The sequence below is a fragment of the Myotis myotis genome, unplaced genomic scaffold, assembly GCF_014108235.1.
Source record: "Myotis myotis isolate mMyoMyo1 unplaced genomic scaffold, mMyoMyo1.p scaffold_m19_p_2, whole genome shotgun sequence".
In the NCBI taxonomy this organism is placed as follows: domain Eukaryota; kingdom Metazoa; phylum Chordata; class Mammalia; order Chiroptera; family Vespertilionidae; genus Myotis; species Myotis myotis.
In genome coordinates this window covers 131,991,559-132,016,384 of record NW_023416324.1, presented here as the reverse complement: position 1 = coordinate 132,016,384, position 24,826 = coordinate 131,991,559, and the positions used below count along the sequence as shown (strand labels likewise).

The following is a 24,826-nucleotide window of genomic DNA, read 5'->3' as shown; positions in this document are numbered from 1 at the left end:
CAAAGCACCAAAGTTCAACACATTGGAGCCTTGGCTGAGAAAGTGAATGAGGTGACAGTCACAGCCTTTTGTAACTGAGATGGTTCCAATACTTTGCCTTCAACAAAATAAAAAGGGAACCTAGAGAGTGCTCACCTAGCTGATAATTAAAATAAAGCTTGATGAAAGATAACTGTGTGATGTGGGTTATAATTCAGGAACTTAAAAAACTAGTCAACCTACTATATAACACAGTTCCCACTACTTCCATCTTCTTACCTATGTGAACAATAGCATTTGCACTTATAAAAACAAAACCATCAAACAAACAAAAGAGATAGAATTAATGCTAAACCCCATCTCATCTAGCTATAAGTAATTTTTTTAAGTCCCATGGTCTCATTAAAAAAAATGATGATGAATGTTGACTAATTACTTTTAACAAATATTTATGAAAATATACATTATATACATTTCATCATTTTTGTACTAGGAATAATGGTAAATGACAATTCACTTCAAAAGAACTTTAAATCTTTTAGAATTGCATTGTCCCACTTGTGGGCTGGTTCAAATGAAATGAGCTGTAAGTATAAAATACACACTAATTTTGGAAATTTTCTAAGAAAATAAGAATGCAAAATATCTCATTAAAATTTTTATTCTAATTTCATGTTGAAATGAAATTTTGGATGTACTGGATTACAATGTATTATAAAAATTAACTTCATCTGTTTCTTTCTACCTTTTTAATGAGATGAAAGGGACCAAAGTTTTGCAACCCTAGAGCTGACTTTTGGGATACTGACTTTAGTATTCAGAAAGGACATTTTGGTACCGTTGTAATCAACCTAGTTATTAATAACAGGAAAGGAGCAAAAGAAAGGCCAAATATTATAGGTGTGCCATTTGTGCAGATTTGCCAGGGAGCTGCAGTTTAACACTCCCCAAGGAATCACCAGTCTATCCCCCACAGATTGCTGGGGGAAGGGACTGGACAAGGGGAGAATAGACGCATGCCCAGTAAAGTATGGGTGAAATAGGGAAGGTATTTGTCTGTCAATCATACCTGGGAACAGGTCATTGGCCAGAATGGGCATGGCCACAGCAAAAGCTCAAAATTTGGGATATTTAATCCCCAAAGCAAAGGAGTTTGCTCTCTTGGTTCCTCTTGGCTGATTCCTGGCTTGCAGGGCTCTGGCTCCTGCTTCCTGGCATTCTCCTTTGGGGCCCACGGCCATGTGGATCCCACACACAATGGACTAATGAACTGCAACTAGCCTGATGCTGAACTGGACCCAGCTGCAATATGGAATGGAAACTCTGCACACTGGCTTTCTCTTTAGCTCTACCAAATCCCCAACTACACTTCTTCCAGGACTGGATTAAGGGAAATGGGATGTTTGAAACACAGAGATGAAAGTCTATACAAATGAAAATCACTTATCCTCCTGTGCGAATCTCAGAAAATTCTTTTTCTTAAGATACTGTAAGGACTCCACCCCCAGCACAATAACAACTTGATTCTCCCCTTTTCCTGTGCATAAAATTCAGATGGAAAGACTTGCTGTAGGAAAGAAATCTTAGCTTACTCATCTTGCCCTAATTTGAATTAAGTATGATGGATAGGAGGGCTCCAAGCGGGGGCCTGGTAACTAGATTACTCCTTGAGTCCCACCGATTCTGGGTTGCCTAGTAAGAATGTGCCTACAGCCTGGTCAGCATGGCTCAGTGGTTGAGAAACAACCTATGAACCAGGAGTCACAGTTCCATTCCCAGTCAAGGCACATGCCCTCATTGCAGGTTCGATCCCCAGTATGGGGTGTGCAGGAGGCAGCCAATCAATGATTCTGTCTCATCATTGATGTTTCTATCTCTCTATTCCTCTCCCTTTCTTTCTGAAATCAATAAAAATGTATTTTTTAAAATGCACTGACGAAGCTTGTTCTGCTCTTCCTCAACTAGCTGTGAGATCTCAGACTCCTACCCCCTTTCTCCTTTGTCCACAAAGACATATAAACTTCAACAGCCCAATGTATTGGGGTCATATTTCATGACAACCCCTGGCATGTACATCTGTAATAAACTTCGGACCTTTTCTCCTGTTAATCTGTCTTTGTTAATTTGATTATTGTAGGAAATAGGCCTCTGTGATCCATCTTCAGCATGGACCACTTTTAGAGAAAACTAACAGCATGTGGCCAGTTGGTTACTGAAGTTTCCCAGAACAAAAAGGATGTAGGGAGGAGGGGAGAGGGTATAAGAACAAAAAACTGTATATGTGACCAGTAGCACATTTTCAAAGAAGACTTGCCACAGCTAAACAAAGGGAGGTGGAGATAACTAGAAAAGGCCTCAACTCATTTATTTTTAAATAATCCAATGGGAGACAATAGACCTAGGCAATGTATGGAGAAAACTGTTAACCCCATAGTACTCAACCAATGAGGAACTGGGGGAGGGACTCTCACACACTAGGAATAAAAAGCCTGTGATCACCGCTCCAAGTGTGTGCCTGTTCAACCAGACAACTGATCTTGCAAGACCGCATTAAAAGTCTTGTTTTCGCCATTCCTCTGTCTTTGAGTCCATTATTTGAATTTGCAAAAGTGAGCGTTTCTCACAATTATTAACTGGGAAAAAACATAAAACTATTTGTTTAGCCCTCAAAAAGAATACTCAAGTTTTAAATTATATGTAAACTAGGGGCCCAGTGCATGAATTAGTGCACCTTTAAAGGAACTGTGGGCCTTGAGGATAAGGTGGGCACAGGGGCAGGTCTCGGCCCATCCTCCATGCCCCCGCCCAGCCCCACCCGCCACATCCCTTGGTCCCCTGTCTGCCAGCAGCCCCTCTCCCGCCTCCACTCCTACACACTGATGGCACTGGCCCCACTCGCACCCGCTGACAGCGAAGAGTGATTGGGGCCGGCGCCAGCAGCGGGTGCGAGCAGGGCCAGTAATGTCAGCAGGTGCGAGCGGCAGCTGCTGCCCCAATCACCCCTCAGAAGCAGAGGGAGGTGGAGAAGAAAACAGGAGCAATCAGAACCAGAAGCCGCCGCTCATACCCGCTGATGGTGTGGAGCGATTGGGACCGGCTCCAGCACCGGCAGTGGGTGCGAGCGGGGCCGGAGCTGGCAACAGGTGCGAGCGCTGGGCAGGACCGCGGCACACGGGTGCAAAGAATTTTCAGTAACCACCAGAGGCTCCCCCTGCCATGGTCACCTGCTCCACCATCCCACCGTAGCCGACGCCCGCCATGTTTCACACTCTGCCACCTGCTGCCGATGTCTGCCATGTTCCACGCACGCCCCATGTTGGTCAGTGCACATCATAGCAACCGGTTGTTCGGTTGTTCTGCTGTTCGGTCTATCTGCATAGTAGGGTTTTATATATATACTAGAGGCCCGGTGCACAAAAATTTGTGCACTCGGGGGGGAGGGGGGTCCCTCAGCCCGGCCTGTGCCCTCTCGCAGTCTGGGACCCCTTGGGAGATAACGACCTGCTGGCTTAGGCCTGCTCCCGGGTGGCAGAGGGCAGGCCCAATCCCTAGGTGCAGCCCCTGGTCGGGCTCAGAGCAGGGCTGATTAGGGAGTTGGGGCGCCGACCCCTGTCATGCACAGAGCAGGGCGGATCAGGAGGTTGCGATGCCACCCTCAGTCACGCTCAGGGTAGGGCCGATTGGGGGGTTGGGGCACCGCCCCGTCACACTCAAGGCAGGGTCGATGGGGAGGTTGTGGCGCCACCCGCTGTCACTCACAGAGCAGGGCCCATCAGGAGGTTGAGGAGCTCCCCCCTGTCACTCACAGAGTAGGGCTGATAGGGGAGTTGGGGCACCGCCCCCTGTCATACACAGAGCAGGACCGATCAGGGGGTTGGGGCGCCGCCCTCTATCACCCACAGAGCAGGGCCGATCAGGGGATTGGGGCGCCGCCACTCTCACACTCAGGGCAGGGCCGATGGGGAGGTTATGGCTCTACCCCATCACACACAGAGCAGGGCCCGTGGGGGGGCTGGGGGCGCCGCCCTCTATCACCCACAGAGCAGGGCCGATCAGGGGGTTGGGGGGCCGCCACTCTCACACTCAGGGCAGGGCCGATGGGGAGGTTATGGCTTTACCCTATCACACACAGAGCAGGGCCTGTGGGAGGGGGAGGGGGGAGTTGGGGCGCCACACCCTGTCACACACAGAGCAGGGCCAATCAGGGGGTTGGGGCGCCGCACCCTGTCACACACAGAGCCGCAGGGCGATCAGGGGGTTGGGGAGCTCCCCCTATCAGGCACAGAGCAGGGCTGATCAGGAGGTTGGGGCGCCTTCCCCCGTCACAAACAGAGCAGGGCAGATAGGGAGGTTGTGGCCCCGCCCCCTGTCACACACAGAGCCACAGGGCGATCAGGGGGTTTGGGCGCTGCCCCCTGTCACGCTGATCCCGGTGCCAGGAGGCCTCTCGGCTCCGCTGATCCCAGTGCTGGGAGGCATATTACCCTTTTACTATATAGGATAGAGGCCTGGTGCATGGGTGGGGCTGGCCAGTTTGCCCTGAAGGGTGTCCTGGACCAGGGTGGGGGTCCCCACTGGGGTGCCTGGCCAGCCTGGATGAGGGGATGATGGCTGTTTGCAGCTGGTCACACACCCTTCAGGGTGGGGGTCCCCACTGGGGTGCCTGGCCAGTCTGGTGAGGGGCTGAGGGCTGTTTTCAGGCTGGCGGGTGACTGAAGCTCCCAACTGCTCCTTTTTTTCTTTTTGTTTTTATTCTGGGCCAGCTTTAGCTCTGGCTCCAGCTCTAAGGCCTCTGCTGCTGAAAGCAGGTATCTAATTTGTTTGGGTTCTATAATCAAAACAATGTATAACTCCAGCTCTGAGATCCCGGCTGCTGAAAGCAGGTTTCTGGGCTTTTGTTTAGCTTCTATATTTATTACAATGTTTCAAACTGCAGGCTCAGAGGCCGGCAAGGCAGGCGGGGAACGTTGGTTTCCTCCGTCACTGAAGCAAGCAAGCCTCATGTTCGCTTCCAGCTGCCGGGCTGCCGGCCACCATCTTGGCTGGCAGTTAATTTGCATATTGCCCTGATTAGCCAATGGGAAGGGTAGCGGTCGTACGCTAATTACCATGTTTCTCTTTTATTAGATAGGATATAGATAGATAGATAGATAGATAGATAGATAGATAGATAGATAGATGTCACTTTATATTTCTACTAGAGGCCTGGAGATGGGATTTGTGCACTGGTGGGGGTGTGGCCTGCAGGGACTGGCCCTCTGTGGGAGCGCTCATCCTGGTCAGCTGAGTGGCTGTGGACCCGCCATCTGAGCGGCTGCTCCCTGGTCTGGAATCTTCCATGGAGCCAGAGCACTTGCCTCTCCAGGGGACCCGATCGAGGCCAGGCCCCAGGACAATAGCACTGAGAGGCGGCGGAGTAGCTCTCAGTCCCGGGGCAGCCACAAACCCACCTCCCAGCTTCCAGGGTCAGCACTGTGAGCCTGGCGGCAGCACTGCACAGCCTGTGGGTGTCTGGAGGAGGCATCAGGGAGCAAGGAGGAGCCTGGGGTAAGAAGACGATGATCACAGCCCAGGTTCCTGTCGGCCCGGGGTTCGCAGCAGGAGCAGCTGCTCATCCCGGTCAGCTGTGGTACTGCACTGACCACCAGGGGGCAGCTCCGGCGTTGATCGTCTGCCCGACTGGTTGACCGGTCGTTCTGATGGTTCTACCATTTGGTCCCTGGGCTTTTATTATATAGGACTGGACAGAACTGCCATCGAACCTTATGGTCCAATGATATAAAAAAATGATCCTAAATGTATATATTTCTACTTCATAGTAGTATTACAAGGAAGTCAATACGACTCTTAAGTATGAATGTAATAAAATTTTAAAAATCTTTGTTATTGGTCTATCAGAATGCATATTATCTGATAGATTTTCATTCCCAAAATGTAATTTTGTTCCCAATTACCTGCTAGAATTAAGTAATTGGGGGAAAATATTATTTACACTGATTTCCTCAGCTAAAATTTCCATTCTCTCCATATTGTCCTGGTTTCATGCTTTCAAAGTCTGCAAACTCAATCTTACGTTTCTCCCCCAGATATTTTAAAAGCACCTGGTACAGATGGACACTGAAAAGTGGTTGATAACTGAAAGAAAAGCACACTACCTGGACAAGCACACTGCAGCAGAGCGATTGATTTGCCTCCAGGAGCAGCACACAGGTCCAGAACCTTCTCTCCGTCCCTTAATTCAAGAGCCAGTACTGGGAGGAGAGAGGCAGCATTCAGGAGATAGTATTTTTTTAGGTTTCCAATTTGGTGTCTTTCTGAAGGTATCCGGTGGGGAATTCTGCTAAGATAACACTTCAATGATTTAGGATAATAGGGTAAAGATCCTTGAAAGAGTGTGTGATAGCCCTTGAAATGTAAATCCTTTTCCAGTTCAAAAGGGTAATTGAATCGGTTAAGAAGAACAGCATGTTGCCAGCATGACGGAGATGTTAGTATATCCCTAGAAATACAAAAACAAAAGAATATTATTATAAACACTAATACAATTTTATATTACTAATCTAGGAACTGTGGTCCTAGTTTTACATTTTACTTACCTGAGATTTTCAGAGCCAAGATTACTGACTTTCCTTTTGACTCAGGCTCCGATATGACTCTACCCAGCACTTATAATCCTGTCTTTATTTCAATCTTCGACATTTTGTTCATCTTTGCTTTTTATATCAATTTTGGCCATTAAAATATTATTTATGTTGATTATAGATAAATAAATGTTAGGTGCCCTTAAAATTCTGCAATGTTGAGGAATGCCTCACTTGCCTCAGCTTAGTCCCTCCCTGCAGAATATCTTGCCAAAAAAAACACACAAAAAACCATGGACTGCCTTTACATATCTCTAAATCCATCAAAATAGATTCTAGTCAATCATTCTTTGCACAAGGAAGTGTTTTTCTTAGAGACAAAATTTAAAACCTGAGACTATTAATATCAGAAGGAAAATTACTATCATTAAAGGATGTTTAAATTATGTGTTAAAATTTTCCTTATGAAGATAAGAGTATGGAAAGCTAACTACAGTGAACTGTACAGTAACAGAGTTAATGAAGTGATCAGTGGATGGCTGAAAAATCTCTTATGGATGGTGCAGGCTCTCACTCCTTCCCGCAGCAAATTTAACTTCCTAATGTTTTATTTAGTCCAACAGTTAGGTCTCTTGACAATCACAGGTTCTCATCAACTGGCAGATGATACACCAGGAAATATTTAATTGATCTATGAGCTGACCTTTCTAGCTGAGTTATTTGGCAGCCTCATTAACCATCGTCAATTAAATAAATTCCAGCTGCTGCTCACCCTGGAGGTGTCCATGTGAGGAATGGCTGAATTGAAATGTAACACCTGTGACTTGAAGTGTGCCACGTGAATTTCCATCAGGAGCTTATTTGTAAGTCTGCTTTCTCCTTTTTATTATGATGGTGCATCATATGAGCCCCGTGCATCTGTTTCAGCATTCTAGAGGATGACAAACCCTTTCTTTAATAATGTGCTTCACAAACTTTAGCATGCATCCAGTGTCCGTAAAAGACTGCTGGGCGCTAATGCCAGAGTTTCTGATCCAGTAGGTAGTATGTGGGGCCTGAGAATTTGTATTTCTAGTTGGGTCTCATAGGATACTGATACTGCAATCACAAGACCACTCTGGAGACCACTGCATTAAAATGAGCCTCAAAGGGAAATCCGTGAATGCCACTAACGTAAATCTTATGTCAGTCCATCCTGATCTTAACTCTGCAAACGGTAAAAATCTACCCAAGGTTCTGAGTCATGTAGTAACAGGGAAATAATGACTAGAAACGTAATTAATACAGATTGGAGTGGCTTGGCTTACATCACGTGTCCACCCTTAACTGATAAGGGTAGAAAACTTCCAATTGGTTAATATCTGACGGGGCAAATCTCCGTTCTTTTTTTTTTTTTCATAATTTCCAAATCTACTTTATGTTTATTCTTTCAGATGAACTTTAGAATCAGGTAGTAAGTTTAAAATAATTATAAAACATCTGTGCAGCTAGATAGTAACTTTGATTAGAATTATATTAAATACACTAAATTTGGGGAGAATTAACACCTTTATTGTATTCAGTACTTCCAAACCTAACCACAGTATTTATTCACCTTTCTTCCAGATCCCTTAGTAAAGGTTATTAATCTCACACAGTTCCTTTTAGCCTTATTGTATAAAAGAACTGTTAGCTTAGGAACACAACCGATTTTTGTACATCATCCACTATCTTGAAGGATGAGGAGGAATTTGCCATAGGACGCAGTGAGAAAGGAAATTCCAGGGTGAAGGCAGCGGCACATGTCCAGGCACGAGGTTACGAAGGACAGTGAGTGCATTTTGGGAATTAAAAGCAGTCCATTGTGACTTGTGAGAGACAATTATATGGGTGAAATATAATATGATAAAGTTTTAAAACTGTATGTTATAAGTGATGGGAAGTCACTCGAAGAGTTTAGGGGGGAAGCCTGTTAGACTCAAGAACAAGTGCTTATGGCAGAGGAAGGCAAGAATCTTCTGAAAGTATCTCTCATTCTTTAACAACACCATCAAAATAAAGCCCTACTTAGAACAAATACATTTTCTGATCCCTCCTAACTCACACCCAGCCCTACTGAAGTTCTAGAATTTCCTGTACCAAGTTTTCTTCAATCTTTACCAGGTTCAATATAAAGTGTTCCCTCTGCCTAGAATGAACTCTCCTCTTTCACCCACTTGTAGCCTGGCTGGCTCTCCTACTCTCTACTGGAGGGCAATTCAGGCTTTATTTCTTCAGGGAAGGCTTTCTACCTACCCAATCCACCTCACCCAGATTATATTAATAACTAGAGGCCCGGTGCACAAAAATTTGTGCACTCAGGGGAGTCCCTCAGCCCCGCCTGTGCCCTCTCGCAGTCTGGGACCCTTCCGGGGATGTCCACCTGCTGGTTTAGGCCCGATTCAAGCTGGCAGTCAGACATCACTCTGGCAGCCCGGGAGCCCTCGGGGGATGTCCACTTACCAGCGGGGAGCAGGCTTAAGCTGCAGTCAGACATCCTTACTGAGAGGCTCCCGCCACCACCGCTGTGCTGGCAGCCGTCAGCCTGGCTTGTGGCTGAGCAGAGCTCCCCCTGTGGGAGCACACTGACCACCAGGGGGCAGCTCCTGCATTGAGCATCTGCCCCTGGTGGTCAGTGTGTGTCATAGTGACCAGTCATTCCCAGTCGTTCTGCTGTTAGGGTCAGTTTGCGTATTACCCTTTTATTATATAGGATAGAGGCCTGGTGCACAGGTTGTCCCAGATCATGGTGGGGGTCCCACTGGGGTGCCTGGCCAGCCTGGGTGAGGGGCTGATGGCCCTTTCCAGGTTGGCCACGCCCCCCGGCGACCTAAGCGCCCAGCCTCTCCTTTTTTTCTTTTTTTTCTGGGATTTACCTTCTATAATTAAAACTTTGTAGCCTTGAGCGGAGCTCAGGGCTGGCCAGGGCAGGTGGGAAGCTTGGCTTCCTCCATTGCCGGGGGCAACCCAAGCCTCCTGCTCTGTGGCCACCGCCATCTTAGTTGAGTTAATCTGCATACTCACTCCAGACTGGCTTGTGGGCATGAGCGTAGCAGAAGGATGGTTAATTTGCATGTTTCTCTTTTATTATATAGGATAATTAAAATTACTGGTCAGATGATTACAATGTGCATTCTGCATGCTTACCTCATTTAACCATCACAACTGTGGTTAGGTAACTGAAGCTTTTAGAAATTAGACATCTTACCCAAGGACACATTGCTATTAAAAAGTACCTAATTCAAAATCTGGCTGGCTTCAAAACTTAACAGGGTGTGAGACTCTGGTACTGTAGCACTAATGTACACAACAGAAAGGAACAGAGAACTTTTACTCTAACCTTCACCTAGTGCAGTGATGGTGAACCTTTTGAGCTCGGCGTGTCAGCATTTTGAAAAACCCTAACTTAACTCTGGTGCCATGTCACATATAGAAATTTTTTGATATTTGCAGCCACAGTAAAACAAAGACTTATATTTTTGATATTTATTTTATATATTTAAATGCCATTTAACAAAGAAAAATCAACCAAAAAAAATGAGTTCGTGTGTCACCTCTGACACGCGTGTCATAGGTTCGCCATCACTGACCTAGTGCCTGTGGCCCCACCTTCCTGCTATTGTCTCTAAGAAAAGGGAAGAACTTGACACATGCTGCAACAGGACCAACTCAGTGAAAATATTGCTCAGGCTGCTCAGGTTGGTGCTTCCTAGCCCTGAGAAAGCAAACTGGCGTATTAATGTGGGTCTCAGCTACCCCTTCACACACACACCCCCACCCACTCCCTGCAGGTGAACTCCCCTCCCCCCAATTCAGACAGGCACACACCCTCCAGTGCTTGAACTGGTGGGATAACAACCTGGGGCTGGCAGGAAAGAGGCTACTCAAGTCTAAAGCTCTGATGGGTGGGCTAGCAATCCAACAGATAGCAGAGTGAGTGCACATTAGAAGAGTCAAGACAACGCTGGCCAGGTGCCATACTCCAGGCCTCCTCCCAAGATCCACGAGGAGGAGAGTGAAGCTGCTCCACACACTTACTGATCTCCAAAGCCAGAAGTTCAAGTACACCAGTAGCCAGCAGAACTGGGACCCAAAACGTCAGTGGCTGCCAACTATTTTGCTAGGATATTCACTGATATCATTGTAATAACAACGATGTACCCTCTGGTACATTTTCAGTTGACATCAAAATCTTCATATGTTCAAGAATGTGATTTCTAGTATACTGTAAAAAAACTGACATTTAAAATGTTATATTACTTTTTCAAGTGTATCCCATAGAACCTAAATATCAGAGTGATTTTGAAACCCATTATTGTCCATTTAAACTTCATGGACTATTCTTGAACAGATGAAAATTTTACACTGTTCCTTTTTCTCTTTTACTTACATTCTATTTTCCTATATAACTTTATCCTAAAATATTACTGTGCTTTTTATCTTTTTTTACTATCCTATACTTCTTTGACACACACACATACACACACACACACATATGTATATACTAAATTTGCTTTCACTGTGGCCTTAAATCTCTAAATGTTAAAATGGTAACTTCTGGATTCAGTTATAAATATAATTATTAACACTAGTTATCAAAATAACATCACAAATTTGATAATTATTCAACATAAAAAGGAAAGACTGATAGAAAACGATCTCTTAATGAAATTAGTGTTTGTTTTTTCATATATCCAGGGATAAATATACCTGGTGCTATGATTCAGATATTCAACATCAACTTTAGCTCTATTTTGTGATTTTATAAGGGCCGAGAAAGAGCCTCACTTAAATAAGTGGGTGAGAATTAAATACATTTGTTATAGCAATGTCTCCCTTTTGTTGAAATTTTTTCCAAGTTATATTCCCAAATAACTTATTATCATCAAAAATATTTTAACCCTAGCCGGTTTGGCTCAGTGGATAGTGTCGGCCTGTGGACTGAAGGGTCCCAGGTTCGATTCCAGCCAAGGGCACATGCCTGGGTTGCGGGCTCGATCCCCAGTAGGGGGCGTGCAGGAGGTAGCCAATCAATGATTCTGTCTCATCACTGGTGTTTCTATCTCTCTCTCCCTCTCCCTTCCTCTCTGAAATCAATAAAAATAAATTATTTTTAAAAAGGTCTTTAAAAATATTTTAAATGACCTGTTAGCTGAGAGGGAACCTACCTGACCGGTCAAAGAACTTTAGTCATAAGTCACTTAGTTTCTAAACCCTTACAATGACATTCCAGTAGACTGGCCTGTAGAGGTTCTGACACTCAGAGGAATGCAATGCAGAAGAGTTGATCTTTGTAAAGAAGGAGAAAGACAATTATATAAGGACAGGCTGGGAAAGAATATTACCCCTTAGGCACATAGACAGCAGAGTAATTTTCTGAAAAATTATGTGGCAGTTGAGGGTATGAAAGTTGACTGTTATAATTTGATTGGGCCTACATATTCCTTAAAAAAATTGCATAGTGTATTATTTGCACAATGTTTGTCATTTAATAACATGATTTTCATTCAATTTTTCTGTGACTTTATTCTTTTACTCTTCTATTATCCATTGTAGCTTCCTATATGAGAACATTTTATCTAGAATGTTTTATCTAAAAATTGCTAAGCACAATTGGTATCACCCTCTAGATTACAAAACCAATTCAATTTTCATGGTTAAAAAAAGAAATCCCTGCCCTGGCTGGTGTGGCTCCATTGGTTGGAGCATTGTCCTGTACACCCCATCAGGGTACATACCCAGGTTGCTGGTTCAGTCCCTGGTCCGGGCTTGTACAGGAGGCAACCAATCGATGTTTCTCCCTCTCTCCCTTCCTTTCTCTAAAATCAGTAAAAAATTTTAAGAAGACACAATGGAATACTATGCAGTAGTAAAAGAAGGAACTCTTACCATCTGCAGCAGCATGGATAGACCTGGAGAATATTATGTTAGGCGAAATAAGCCAGTCAGAGAAAGATAAGTACCACATTATCTCACTCATATGTGGAATCTAATGAACAAAATAAACTGATGAACAAAATAGATCCAGAGACATAGAACCATGAATCAGACTGATGAGTTTCTATGGGGGTCTGGGAGGAGAGAGATTAACGGGGAAATTGTATGCATATATGCAGAGCCCATGGACACAGACAGTAGTGTGATGAAGGCTTGGGAGGGGTGGGTGTAGGGAGGAGGGGGTCAATGGGAACTAGGAAAGAAAAAAAAAAAGTTGTTAGAAGAAAACATTATTTATTATAATTAAGGAAAATAAAAAATTCCTAATAGAAGCAGTTCACTTAAATGATACAACTGCCTTATCAAAGTACACTTCAGGTCACATATATCAAAAAGGGCCAATGTTGATATGAAACTGGGTTTCGGGACATTTCCTATGAAGAGATGTTGCATTTGCAGAATGCCTAGTATGACAAGTCCAAATGCACTTCACAGGTGTCACAAGGTCTTACAATCTTCATGCTTCATGAAAATCTTCTAGAAGGTTCCTCTAACGGTTGTGTTTATTCTTATTCATTTACTTTCAAGTTCAAATCAAATCTCAGAAATCTGAACTAGAGGGGAAATTGGAGATGATTTCATCTCTTCCCTTCCAACTCATTTTCAGATATGATTTATTGAGACCCAGAAAAGTCTGGTGATAGGTCCAGTGTCTTCATCCAGGTGATGAAAAGACCAAGACTGATTGAAACCCTGGTTGCATGCCTCACTGTCCATCGGTGTTGCTCTCACTATGCCACTTGATCAATGATCTTGCATGGCGCCCTGACAACTTCTTTGGAATTTCATACTCTCAATAGCCACCTGAATGCACTGCATCTGGCCATTTAAAGAGCAAGTTAAAAAAGAAACAGGAATATGTTCATGGAATTCAGAACTAGCCATGCTTTGTCTAAGTCACAGAACTATTGTAAGGATCAACTGACATAAAGTAGGTAAACTGTTAAAACAGCAGGTTTTGTAAACTGTAATGAATGATACATATGTAAGAAATGTTCAAGGTCATAAAACCTAAAACATAACTATTGAGAGTTTCTTAAAGAAAAACCTATATGTCTTGTCAAAAATGTAGGTATGCCACAAAATATCTATGCCAAATTTTACCCACAAAGAAATTGATTGGATACATTTTAAAGATATATTAAATATATATTGTTAGGAGTAATCTTATAAAAATATAACTGAGATGGAAATAAACCTGAAATTCAGCAAAAATGTACCCAGCATTTGTAGAACTTTGGCTGCTTTCTAAAACTGTACCAAAATGTTAATTCTAAGAGTAAAAGGTTAAATAAAATCATAATTTCATATTTTTATTTAATTAAAAAATACATTTTAAATTTAAAAAGAAAAACAATTTTTCAAAAAATTCCTTTTGTTTCCACGAGAGGGCGCTTATTCCCTCACTTTTAAAGTCTGGTTTAGAAATGAAGAATAACAAGTACACCTAAGTATGTTTTCCCGCCATTTCATTTTTATTCTTCAAAAATTCTAATGATGAGAATTTCCTTCTACTCTTTCTTGGCACTGTTTCCTCCTTGTCTCTCATACAAGGGCAATCTATGTCCATATTTGTTACCACAGCACCTCAGATAAGAAGTCCTGAGTGAAGGTTTGTTTCTGGTGGCAAGCGTGAAAACACTGCACACAAGGAGTCGCATCTGTGAGGAAAAGGTGGGTATACTCCCAAGACTGGACTACAGACCTCTCACAGCAGTACATTAGGTAGAAGAAAAGGCAGAGACTTTCGAGTCACAGGTCTTGACGGGCCATAAACTGAGACACCTGGCAATTTTTCTAACCTCTGACTAAGAGGGGCTGAAAGTTACTATCTCCCAGAGATTTGCACGGATTAATGTTGAAAATGTACATAGAGCCAACATAAGGACAAAACAGAAACCAAGCCGCTAGTCATTTCTGCTTCCCCCAACTACCTCCCCCTTCAGATTCTGGTAATGCAATCTGGTTATATAATAGTTTCCCCTCTAAATGTGAACTATGTGAATGCTGGGTTAGTGAAGACAGTATCCAAATAAAAATATTTACAGACAGGCCAGGCTTAACAGAGGTTTCCCTGCCCCACCCCCGAAGCTTTCTACAAAGTGCCCACAAAATTCCGAAAGTTTGTAACATTTTCAATTAATCCTCCCCTCATATATATTTGAGGGCAGAATATATAATCCATCATTGTATCCCCAGTGCTTAGCAAAATGCCTGGTATATAAAAAACACTGCCTAAATTGTGAAAAAGTAGATGACCTGCCCAAATCTTAAGGTATTGGTTCTTAAAGACCCTCCCTTGGCAGGGAAGAGACAGCAAGTTACTAAATTATGACAATTCAATCTTGAAAGAACTACAACAGTTGTGTCAATAAATTGCAATGGAAACACAAAGGGCACAAGTAATTTTGCCAAGGGTATATGAGACAGCTTGATGGAGAACTGGTTATAATCACAGTAACAATAATAAAAAGAACACTAACATATATCAAGGGTATATCATATGTCAAATACTATTCTAAGCCATATATATATATGGCTTAGAATTTTATATATATACTAGAGGCCTGGTGCACGAAATTCGTGCACTGAGGGGTGGGGTTCCCTCAGTCCATCCTGCCCCTCTCACAGTCCGGGAGCCCTCAGTGGATGTCCTACTGATGGCCACAGTCTGGCAGCGGAGGCTCAGAGCAGGCGTCCCGTGTGTGTGTGTGTGTGTGTGTGTGTGTCTGCTGGGGGCCTGCCCCCCACCACACCATGGAGGCTTGGAGCAGGAGCCCCTCTGTGTTAACCTCTCAGGCTCCTGGCCTCCACTGCATGTTGTACTCTCCCTTGAGCTGTGGCCAGGATGGGGGTGCTGCTTGCAAGCCGGGCTTTCCTGTTCCCGGATCGCCATGGCAACCAGGGAGCAGGCCCAGCTGGGGACTGCCCACAGCCCGGGCTTTCCCACTCCCAGGTCTCCATGGCAACCAGGGAGCAGGCCCAGCTTGGGGCTGCCCACAGGCCAGGCTTGCTTTCCTGCTCCCGGATCACCATGGCGACCCGGGAGCAGGGAAAGTTTGGGGCTGCCTGCAGGCCAGGCTTGCTTTCCTGCTCCCGGATCAGGTCCAGCTTGGGGCTGCCCTCAGGCCAGGCTTGCTTTCCTGCTCCCGGATCACCATGGCAACTGGAGAGCAGGCAAAGTTTGGGGCTGCCCGCAGGCCAGGCTTGCTTTCCTGCTCCCGGATCAGGCCCAGCTGGGGGCTGCCCTCAGGCCAGGCTTTCTTTCCTGCTCCCGGATCAGGCGCAGCTGGGGGCTGCCTACAGGCCGCACTTTTTTACTTACCGATGAAAGGACAGAACAGGCCTGATAGCTGTGTCCTTAACCCCTCTTCCAAGAAAAAGCCGCAGAATGTATCAGTGACTCAGCCTGCCCTTATCTCAGCCAATGGGAAAGCGGGGGAAACTAGCCCAAGGCCAAGAGTATGCTAGCCACCCCCCTGTCTTTGTGTAACCAGACCCTAGCTGCACCCTGCCCTTGCGTCACCAGCCCCTGGCCCTCACTCAACCAACCGGAATCAGCCAAATCAGTGGTCAGAGTGTGCCACCACGCCCCAACCCCAAGCCCTATAAATTCTTTGTTCCCTTGGGACTTGGGGCTCTCTCTTGCATCCAGTAATGGAGGCAGGGGGAGGGGGGGACCAAGTCCCGGGCTTGAATAAAAGACTCTATGCTTTTGCATCGGACTCGGCTCCCTAGTGGTCTGTCTTGGGGGATCTTGAAATCTGGGCATAACACCGATGGCCGGATCACCACAGCGACCCAGGGCCCAGAGGCACTTTCCTGCTCTCCAATAGTCATAGGGTCCCAGCTGGGGGCGGGACTTAGCAGTGCGGGGCTTAGGCGGCATGGGGGTCCCGGCTGGGGGCTCAGGTGGCACACAGGGGTCCTGGCTGGGGGCGGAGCTTATGCCCCGCTGCCCAGGGCTGCACATGGGGCCCGGATGGCAGCTCACGCTGTCCCGCCCTGCCTGTAGTATAGGATAGAGGCCTGGTGCACGGGTGGGGCCGGCTGGTTTGCCCTGAAAGTGTCCCAGATCAGGGTGGGGGTCCCACTTGGGTGCCTGGCCAGCCTGGATGACGGGTTGATGGCCTGAGAGCCGTTTTCAGGCTGGAGGGCAACTTAAACTCCCAGCCTCTCCTTTTTTTCTTTTTTTTTTATCCTGGGATTTATTTACCTTCGATAGCTGTCACTGGAGCTGAGAGCCGGCTCCAGCTCTGAGGACTGAAAGCAGGTTTCTGGGTCTGTTTGGCTTCTGTAATTGAAACTCTGTTGCCATTACAGCAGCTCTAAGCTCTGAGGCCGAACCTGGCTGAAAGCAGGTTTCTAGGTTGGTTTGTATTCTATAATTGAAAATCTGTTGCCATCACTGTAGCTCTAAGCTCTGAGGCCGAAGCTGGCTGAAAGCAGGTCTCTGGAGCTTGTTTAGCTTCTATAATTACAACACTGTTTCTTAGAATGCAGCTCAGAGGCCGGCAGCAGCAGGCTGGGAATGTTGGCTTCTTCCATCACTGGAGCAAGCAAGCCTCCTGTTTGCTTCAGCTGCGTGGCTGCCGGCCGCCATCTTGGTTGGAAGTTAATTTGCATATCCTGCTGATTAGCCAATGGGAAGGGTGTCGGGGTTATGGTCAATTTGCATGTTTCTCTTTTATTAGATAGGATAGATATACACATACATACACACATACATACACATATATACTAGAGGCCCGGTGCACAAAAATTTGTGCACTCAGGGGGATCCCTCAGCCCGGCCTATGCCCTCTTGCAGTCTGGGACCCCTCAGAGGATGTCCACCTGCTGGCTTGGGCCCACTCCCTGAGGGACCGGACCCAAGCTGGCAGTCAGACATCCCTCTGGCAGCCTAGCAGCCCTCTGGGGATGTCCACTTGCCAGCTGGGAGCAGGCCTAAGCTGCAGTCAGACATCCTTAGCGCTGCTGAAGAGGCGGGAGAGGCTCCCACCACCACCGCTGTACTGACAGCAGTCAGCCTGGCTTGTGGCTGAGCAGAGCTCCCCCCTGTGAGAGTGCACTGACCACCAAGGGGCAGCTCCTGCATTGAGCGTCTGCCCCCTGGTGGTCAGTGTGTGTCATAGTGACCAGTCATTCCTAGTTGTTCTGCTGTTAGGGTCAATTTGCATATTACCCTTTTATTATATAGGATAGAGGCCTGGTGCACTGGTGGTGACCGGCTGGTTTGCCCTAAGGGTGTCCCGGATCAGGGTGGGGGTCCTGCTGGGGTGCCTGGCCAGCCTGGGTGAGGGGCTGATGGGTGTTTGCAGGCTGGCCACACCCCCTTCAGGATGGGGGTCCCCACTGGGATGACTGGCCAGCCTGGGTGAGGGGCTGATGGCTGTTTGTAGCGTCACACCCCCTTCAGGGTGGGGGTCCCCACTGGGGTGCCTGGCCAGCCTGGGTGAGGGGCTGATGGCTGTTTGCAGGCTGGTCAAGCCCCCCTCCCAGTAGGGACCCTCACCCCATGGAGGTTTGGCTAGCCTGAGTGAGGGGCTGATGGCTGTTTTCAGGCTGGCCACAACCCCTTTAGGGTGGGGAGTCCCCACTGGGGTGCCTGGCCAGTCTGGGTGAGGGGCTGAGGGCCGTTTTCAGGCTGGAAATCCCCCCGGCGACGGAAGCTCTCAGCCTCTCCTTTTTTCCTTTTTTATTCTGGGATTTATTTACCTTCTATAATTGAAACTTTGTAGCCTTGAGAGGAGCTCAGAGACGGCCAGGGCAGGTGGGAGGGAAGCTTGGCTTTCTCCATCGCCAGGGGCAACCCACTCTAGCTCGCTCCAGCTCTGTGGCCACTGCTGGCTGAAAGCAGGTATCTGGGGGTTTATTTACCTTCTATAATTAAAACTTTGTTGCTTTGAGTGGAGCTCAGAGCCGGGCCGCGGCAGGCGGAAAGCTTGGCTTCCTCCATCATTGGGGCAACCAAGCCTCCTGCTTACTCCAGGTCTGTGGCTGCCGTTCGCCATCTGGTTGGGTTAATTTGCATATAGCTGCTCTGATTGGCTGGTGGGCGTGGCTCAAGGTGTAGCAAAGGTATGGTCAATTTGCATGTTTGTCTTTTATTAGTGTAGATATATATTTCATTTTACCTTCCCAAATAACTATATGAAATAGGTACTATTTTTTCCCATTTTACAGAGAAGAATGGTGAGGCACAGAGATGTTAAGTCTCTTAGCTAAGTCATATGCTGTAATATGCAGAAGTGAAATTTGAACCCACACTTTAACCACTGTACAGAGGAAGAAGGGAGCTCATTCCTGGCAGAGGGAAAAGGACCTAAAGGATAAAGGACTCTGTCTAGTCATGATAAATATTTAGTCTTAACAATGCAAACAGCAGAGGAGCAAAGGAGGCTGTACTCTAGTAGTGACACAATGGAGTATGGGCCATTAAGAAACAGCTCCCAAAGCTCTTCCAAATGTGAGCTGTATATCATTGGGCAAGTTACTTAAGCTCTGTGTGCCTCAGCTTTCCTATCTGTAAAATGAAAATAATAATAACTACCTCAGAATTTTGTACAAAGGATTATATTACTATTTATAAAGTGATTAGGATATTGCTTGGCATGTAGTACTTGCTAAAATAAGCAAGCAAATGAATACTACAAGTGGCAGACGATGCTGGGGGCTGTTGTAATATGCCAGGTAAGAAATGATGAAGACCTAAGTAAGCAGTAACAGCAGAGACAAAGTGAGATCTAAATTAAGAAATTTCTCAGGTAGAACAAAAGTATTTGGTGGGCATTTAGACTTGGATGGGGGCAGGGCAGTGGTATGTGGTAGTGCCTAGGGGAATATCCAAGACCACCCTAAGCTCTGACACCAACTATAGGATCAGGGTCCCCATGACCACTTTCAGGTTTACTTATTAGCTAGGAGGACACACAGAACTCACTGTTATACTCACGCTTATGGTTATGGTTTATAACAGCAAAAAGATATGGATTAAAATCAGTCAAGGTAAGAGATGCATGATGCAGAGGGCAGAAAATTTCAAAGCATGAAGCTTCCAGGTGTCCTCTCCAGTGAAACATGAGTAAGGATAACTTCCTTGCCACAATGTGTGATAATTCACATAGGAGTACTGCCAACTATGGAGGCTCAGTGTCTACATTTTATTTTGCCTCAGCCATACAAAAATGATAGACAGCCTTATGTGGCCGATCGCTGGCCCCTCAAGAGGTTGGAGATCAAAGGTCACAGGCCAAGCTGATGTTGTGGCCCAGAGCCCTCACCATAAATCATATTGTTAGACTTTACTGTGTGACTTAAGCCCCCAGGAAAACAGACACTCTTAGGCAGGGTATGGCAAGGACTGAGACCACCTCTAAGGACCTGAGGGAAAATGCCAGACCTGTTTTTGAGTAAAGGTCATTCTTTACTGCAAAGGCAGTGAAGGTGTGGAAAAGAGAGGAAACTAGATGGATGGGTTGCCTTCAGCTGAGATAAAGTATGCAAGTAGCAAATACAAAATAGAATTGGAAAGGAAAAATAATAATATGCTTTTGAGTTTGCTTGGCATAGAACTAAATAAAGTTACCAGAAAACACCTAGAAGTATCGGACTGAAGCCTGGGAAGGACTGGATAGCTTGAAATGACGGCATAGTGAGGGAAGTTTATAGACATGCCATGAGGGGCCTCACTGAAGGAGAACATGCAGGCAACAGGTAGAGCAAAAACAGAACCAGGGTAAACTCCAACTGATAGAGTTGCTCAGAAGGTGACTGTGCAAGAGTGTTCATTACAAAACAATAAAATTAAAATAAATACTAAATCTTCTCCTCTACCACAGGAAACTGAAAATACTGAGCAAATTACTTTCTAGGTAGGACTAAAATACCCTCGCCTTTTCCTGGATGTAGACTGCAAACTAGATTGTACACAACATTATGTCTTGCAAATAAACCATCAAAAAACAGAAATATTTTTTTCTTCCCCCATGCTATTTTTCATGCTCAGACTACTTTCTAAACTGAGAAAGCCTTTATTTTGCCTATGGCAAATTTAGCACATGGTTATGCAAAACTTAAATTACCATGAAAACCCAACAAAAAGGTAGATGAAGCAGAAGGCACAGCTAATTAAATGGATTTGAGGTTCACTGCTCATTTTGTTTAGGGTCAAGTAATACTTTATAAATTTGTCTGAGCATATTAAATACAAAAATAACTCATTACAGGGTATGGGCAGCCAGATTACTATAAAGTCTGCAGACAATATACCTCCTGAAACCTGTGGTTTTTAAAAAACCATCCATGTATGTATAATTACATCACAGGTATGAGAAGCATACAGAATAGAAGTTGGCAGTGGGAGTTCCTGAGTCAGAGCCTGGACACAAATCTCAGCTCTGCCACTTACTAGGTGGATGAACTTAGGAAAGTTACTTAAATTCCATCCAGTTTCCTCAGGCTGAAAAATGGGAAACAAAGCTCCTAAGTTCATTCTGAGGATCACAGTTAGTGTTGGGCAGCACGTAATAAGCATGCAACAGGAGTTTGGTTACTTGGTTCAATACATTGCATACTGAAAACCTCATGAATTTACTGTTCACTTCACTATCCATTCTTGCTCATTTATTCTCTATGACAGAAAATACCTATTTTAAAAACTAGTTTTGAAATAAAAAGCACAAAAATAAAGTACATTTTCATATCACAGTATTTACAAGTTATAAAACCTGCTTAATTTGTCCTAAAATTATCTCACAATCACCTCAGACTGAATCTCTTTGTTTTAAAAAGTGCTTTAAACTTCCTTTGTATAGAAGGAACTGCTATTGAGTTGACCCAAGAAGAGATGACTAAGACAGCCATCTGATCAAGTTCCAGATATTATCTATAGCTGCGTCACTTTTCTTCCCTGAGCAGAATGCACCAGGTTTTTGTCCCTAACTTCACAAGCAATGCTCTCTTCCCTCCGTCTAAAATGTCTGGCTCCTTTTGCCAAGGTAACTACAGACAGTCCTCGGATTATGTCGGACTCGACGTACGTCGTTTCGTGGTTACGTCGCCATCTCCCATTTATTTATATAAAAAAAGTTCCATCATTTTGACGTATGTACATACGTGCTTTATGCTTTTTATTATTTATTTACCACAAGTAAAGGTCAGGAATTATCTTTCTTTTAAATTTTTTTTACGGTTTCACTCATTACTGCTGCGTATGTGCTCCATGTGAGTGACGCAGGTGCGTATGTAGGTGGGTTCCGACTTACGGCGAAAATCGCATTACGTTGCGCCTTAGGAATGGATCTCCGACGTAACCCAAGGACCTGCTGTATATAAGTCACAAGACCTGACTGCTCCTCAGGCCTTTGCTGGCACCGTCAGATAAGCCCAGGTACTCTGCCTATTTCTATCAGGACACTTACGGACTTAGAGGTTTACATAGCTTCAACCATGCCCCTCCCCCCCGCGACCACAGACTAAAAGCGCAGTGAACACAGGGACTGTCTTGCTCTTTGCATCCCACAGGGCACAGTAAGCGAAGGGCTCAGTGTGAAGAGCCCAGAGAGTAACATTCCGAAAAAGGAAAAACTCACTAAACACACACATCAGACTTCCCTCACTTACTTCTAGGGGTTCAATGCTTACCTGTTTTCTATGATACATTTAAGGAATCTGTGTCTTATATGTGTGCGCAAGCTCCCGTGTGTGTTCAAAACATCGCTGCCATACGGAGGGAAGAAATAAGATTGCCAAAAAAAACAAAAAATAACAACTTTAACGAAGATAAAGCAGTGCTGGCTTTAAAGATGTGCTGTATTATCTTCTGGATTTCAGAAACAGGTCAAACATCCTCAAAAGCTTAAAAGGGATTTCTGTTACAGTATAGCTAATTTTGTCAAATTGGTGGGCATGCCTGTGTCAAAGATCAAAGCAACTGTTGAAGGCAAGGGCGTAACAACTTGTGTTTGCTGTCACTGCAGCTTCTACCTCCCTGCCTGTGTCCCTATGACTTCTCCTCCTCCTCCTGGCTCTTCCCTTCTGCAGCCTCGGGAGGCATCGCGCCAAGGTTAGACCCCGCTCTTTCAACCCTCACAGCGCCCTCCCCTCCCCTCGACGGCTCCTTTCTTACTCTCTGGCAAAGAACTGAATAATTCAGAGTGAATTTGACCAACCTTGCTGCGCTCCAGGCCTCTCCAAGTTCTCTGGAATACTGTGTGTCAAAATGGTCCAGGACCACTTTGCAGAGCTGTTTGGCAAGCTTCCCCTCTGGTTTTGCTGTCAGCTATGATGATAAGAAAAAGTTGCTGACACACCTTTGATACTACAAATTTACTGAACTTCCAGATTAGCAGTCTTTTTTCTTAAGGGCACTTCAGATAATTACCAGTTCTTGCACTGGGAGCAGTACCTCACACACGAGCAAACTGTACTACCGTGCTCGGCCTACTGCTTTTAAAAAGTGTCTCTCCAGTCGACTATGGCTCCGATGTACAGCAATGGCAAAAGCAGAGTCTAGCGCTGTGAACGCAGGAAGCCAACGGAGGTAATCATTTTAGATGTTAACATTAGGGGGGACTGGGTGAAACGCATATGGGAAGTCTGTATTATCTTTGGAACTTTTTGGTAAATGTAGTTATTCCGAAATAAAGTTCATTTAGAAGAAAAGTCACTGGTTTCCTCGGAGACTTCCTTGCAATTCTGTTTCATTTACGCGTCCAGGAAAGGCTTACGGAGGGACGACTAAGGAACCGGCACTCTCGGCGCTCCCAGGCTGAGCGGGCCGGAGGGCGCCCGCCCCCGAGGAGCCGCCATCCAGCTCAGCCGACGGCGCAGGTCCTGCAGCCCGCGCGCGGGGTGCACAGGTTACCTGCGGCGGAGGTGCGTCTTGGACGAACACCACGGGCAGCGCTCACGAGCTAGCCTTCTGGACAGTGAAACCAGAGAAACCCGGGGATCCCCCCAGTTCCCGAGTCCCAGCGCCCTCCGGCCCCGCCCAGGCCCTTCCATAAGCGTCCGGCCCGACCCTCACCCGGGCCAACATCATCCCGCCAGGCGATGCCAAACAAGAGGTCTCCACCGTCCGACATCTAAAGCACCAGGGAACCAAAAGCGCCCGGCTTCGGCGTTTCGCCGGAATTCCCTTCCTAGACGTACTTTCACCTTCTCGCGAGATACTGCTTTGCCAGCGTTATCGAAATCTCGCCAAAGTGGTGTAGGTCCCGCGAGAGGCACTCGCGGAGTTCCTTCCATCCGCGGCTGGAGGAGGCGGAGCCTACCCCTGGGGGCGTGGCCGGGGCCCCTGGGCGGGGCCCCTGGGCGGACCCGCCTTAGAACTCCGGCCGCGCGCTGAGCCGGCATTTTTTGTGCTCTTGGGGCTCCGTAAAAATTGTTTTTAAATGTTCTCAGAGGCGAAGCTAGTTGCCGAATCAATCTACCAAATCTCATTTCGTCTCCTTTAGCCCAGATACGCAGAACTCAGGATAAAAGGATGGATAAGGTGAAAGAGAAATGTCACATTTCCTAGAGATGGCCCATGGGGTAATCTTTTTCTTTTAATGAGGGTTACATGATCGAATTGATTAAAATAAACAAGTAGAGCGTTTAGCGCAAAGGCTAGGAGTCAGTGAACGCTCGAATGTTAGCTGCTGCTGTGCATTATTTTCACTATCATGATTTTTATGATTATCACGTTCTGATACCAAATGCCTGAAGTTCAGAACGACCCACACACCGGCCCCCTCCCCTGTGCTAGGGGCGGTGTTACCGGCTCTCAGGTGAGGGGCTGCAGTTTGTTCTTTAAATGCTACTTTTCAGCTGCTCCCTTGTAACAGCAATCAGCAGCCTAACAGAGAAAACCAGTGCTTAATGTGATCCCTGGTATTTAATGAGCATCATGATTTTGAGACCCTGACACTCAAAGTATCAGTGTAGGTGTGTAGGCTATAGGTGCAAATCTTAGGACCATGTAAACAGGTAAATGTTATTACCACTAATGTGATTTGAAACTTAATTTATTTATTTAAACAAGTTCTCCAGGAATCTAAATATAAATTTAGATTTGGTCGTGAAAAAATATATGGTATTAAGAAGTGAAATGAGCACTGTGAATATGCTTAAACTACAAAGCATATTCACTTTCTAGAATACAGCATCTTAATAAGTTACTACTAAGCAGAAAAGTATTTTTTTACAATCTTAAGCAATTTTATTGTTAAGTCATTTATCTAAGAAATGTTTCAGAATAAGTATAC

At 45.6% G+C, this 24,826-nt stretch overlaps 1 protein-coding gene across 7 annotated transcripts in view; it reads right to left on the bottom strand.

The window, feature by feature from the left end:
• NSUN3 (NOP2/Sun RNA methyltransferase 3) overlaps positions 1-23,756 on the bottom strand; it is a 106,002-nt gene extending 82,246 nt beyond the window's left edge. For 5 of the 7 annotated variants that reach the window (XM_036350331.1, XM_036350335.1, XM_036350338.1 and 2 more), the window contains exons 1-4: positions 23,605-23,756; positions 22,748-22,857; positions 22,221-22,295; positions 6,135-6,478 (exon numbers count right to left, since the gene is read on the bottom strand). In XM_036350331.1, the coding sequence (XP_036206224.1) occupies positions 6,135-6,478; positions 22,221-22,295; positions 22,748-22,857; positions 23,605-23,619 (544 nt within the window). In that variant the 5' untranslated portion in view covers positions 23,620-23,756. The remainder of the gene's footprint in view (positions 1-6,134; positions 6,479-22,220; positions 22,296-22,747; positions 22,858-23,604) is intronic. The other 2 variants (XM_036350332.1, XM_036350334.1) reach the window with 1 other exon arrangement.
• Positions 23,757-24,826: the final 1,070 nt, after the last annotated feature.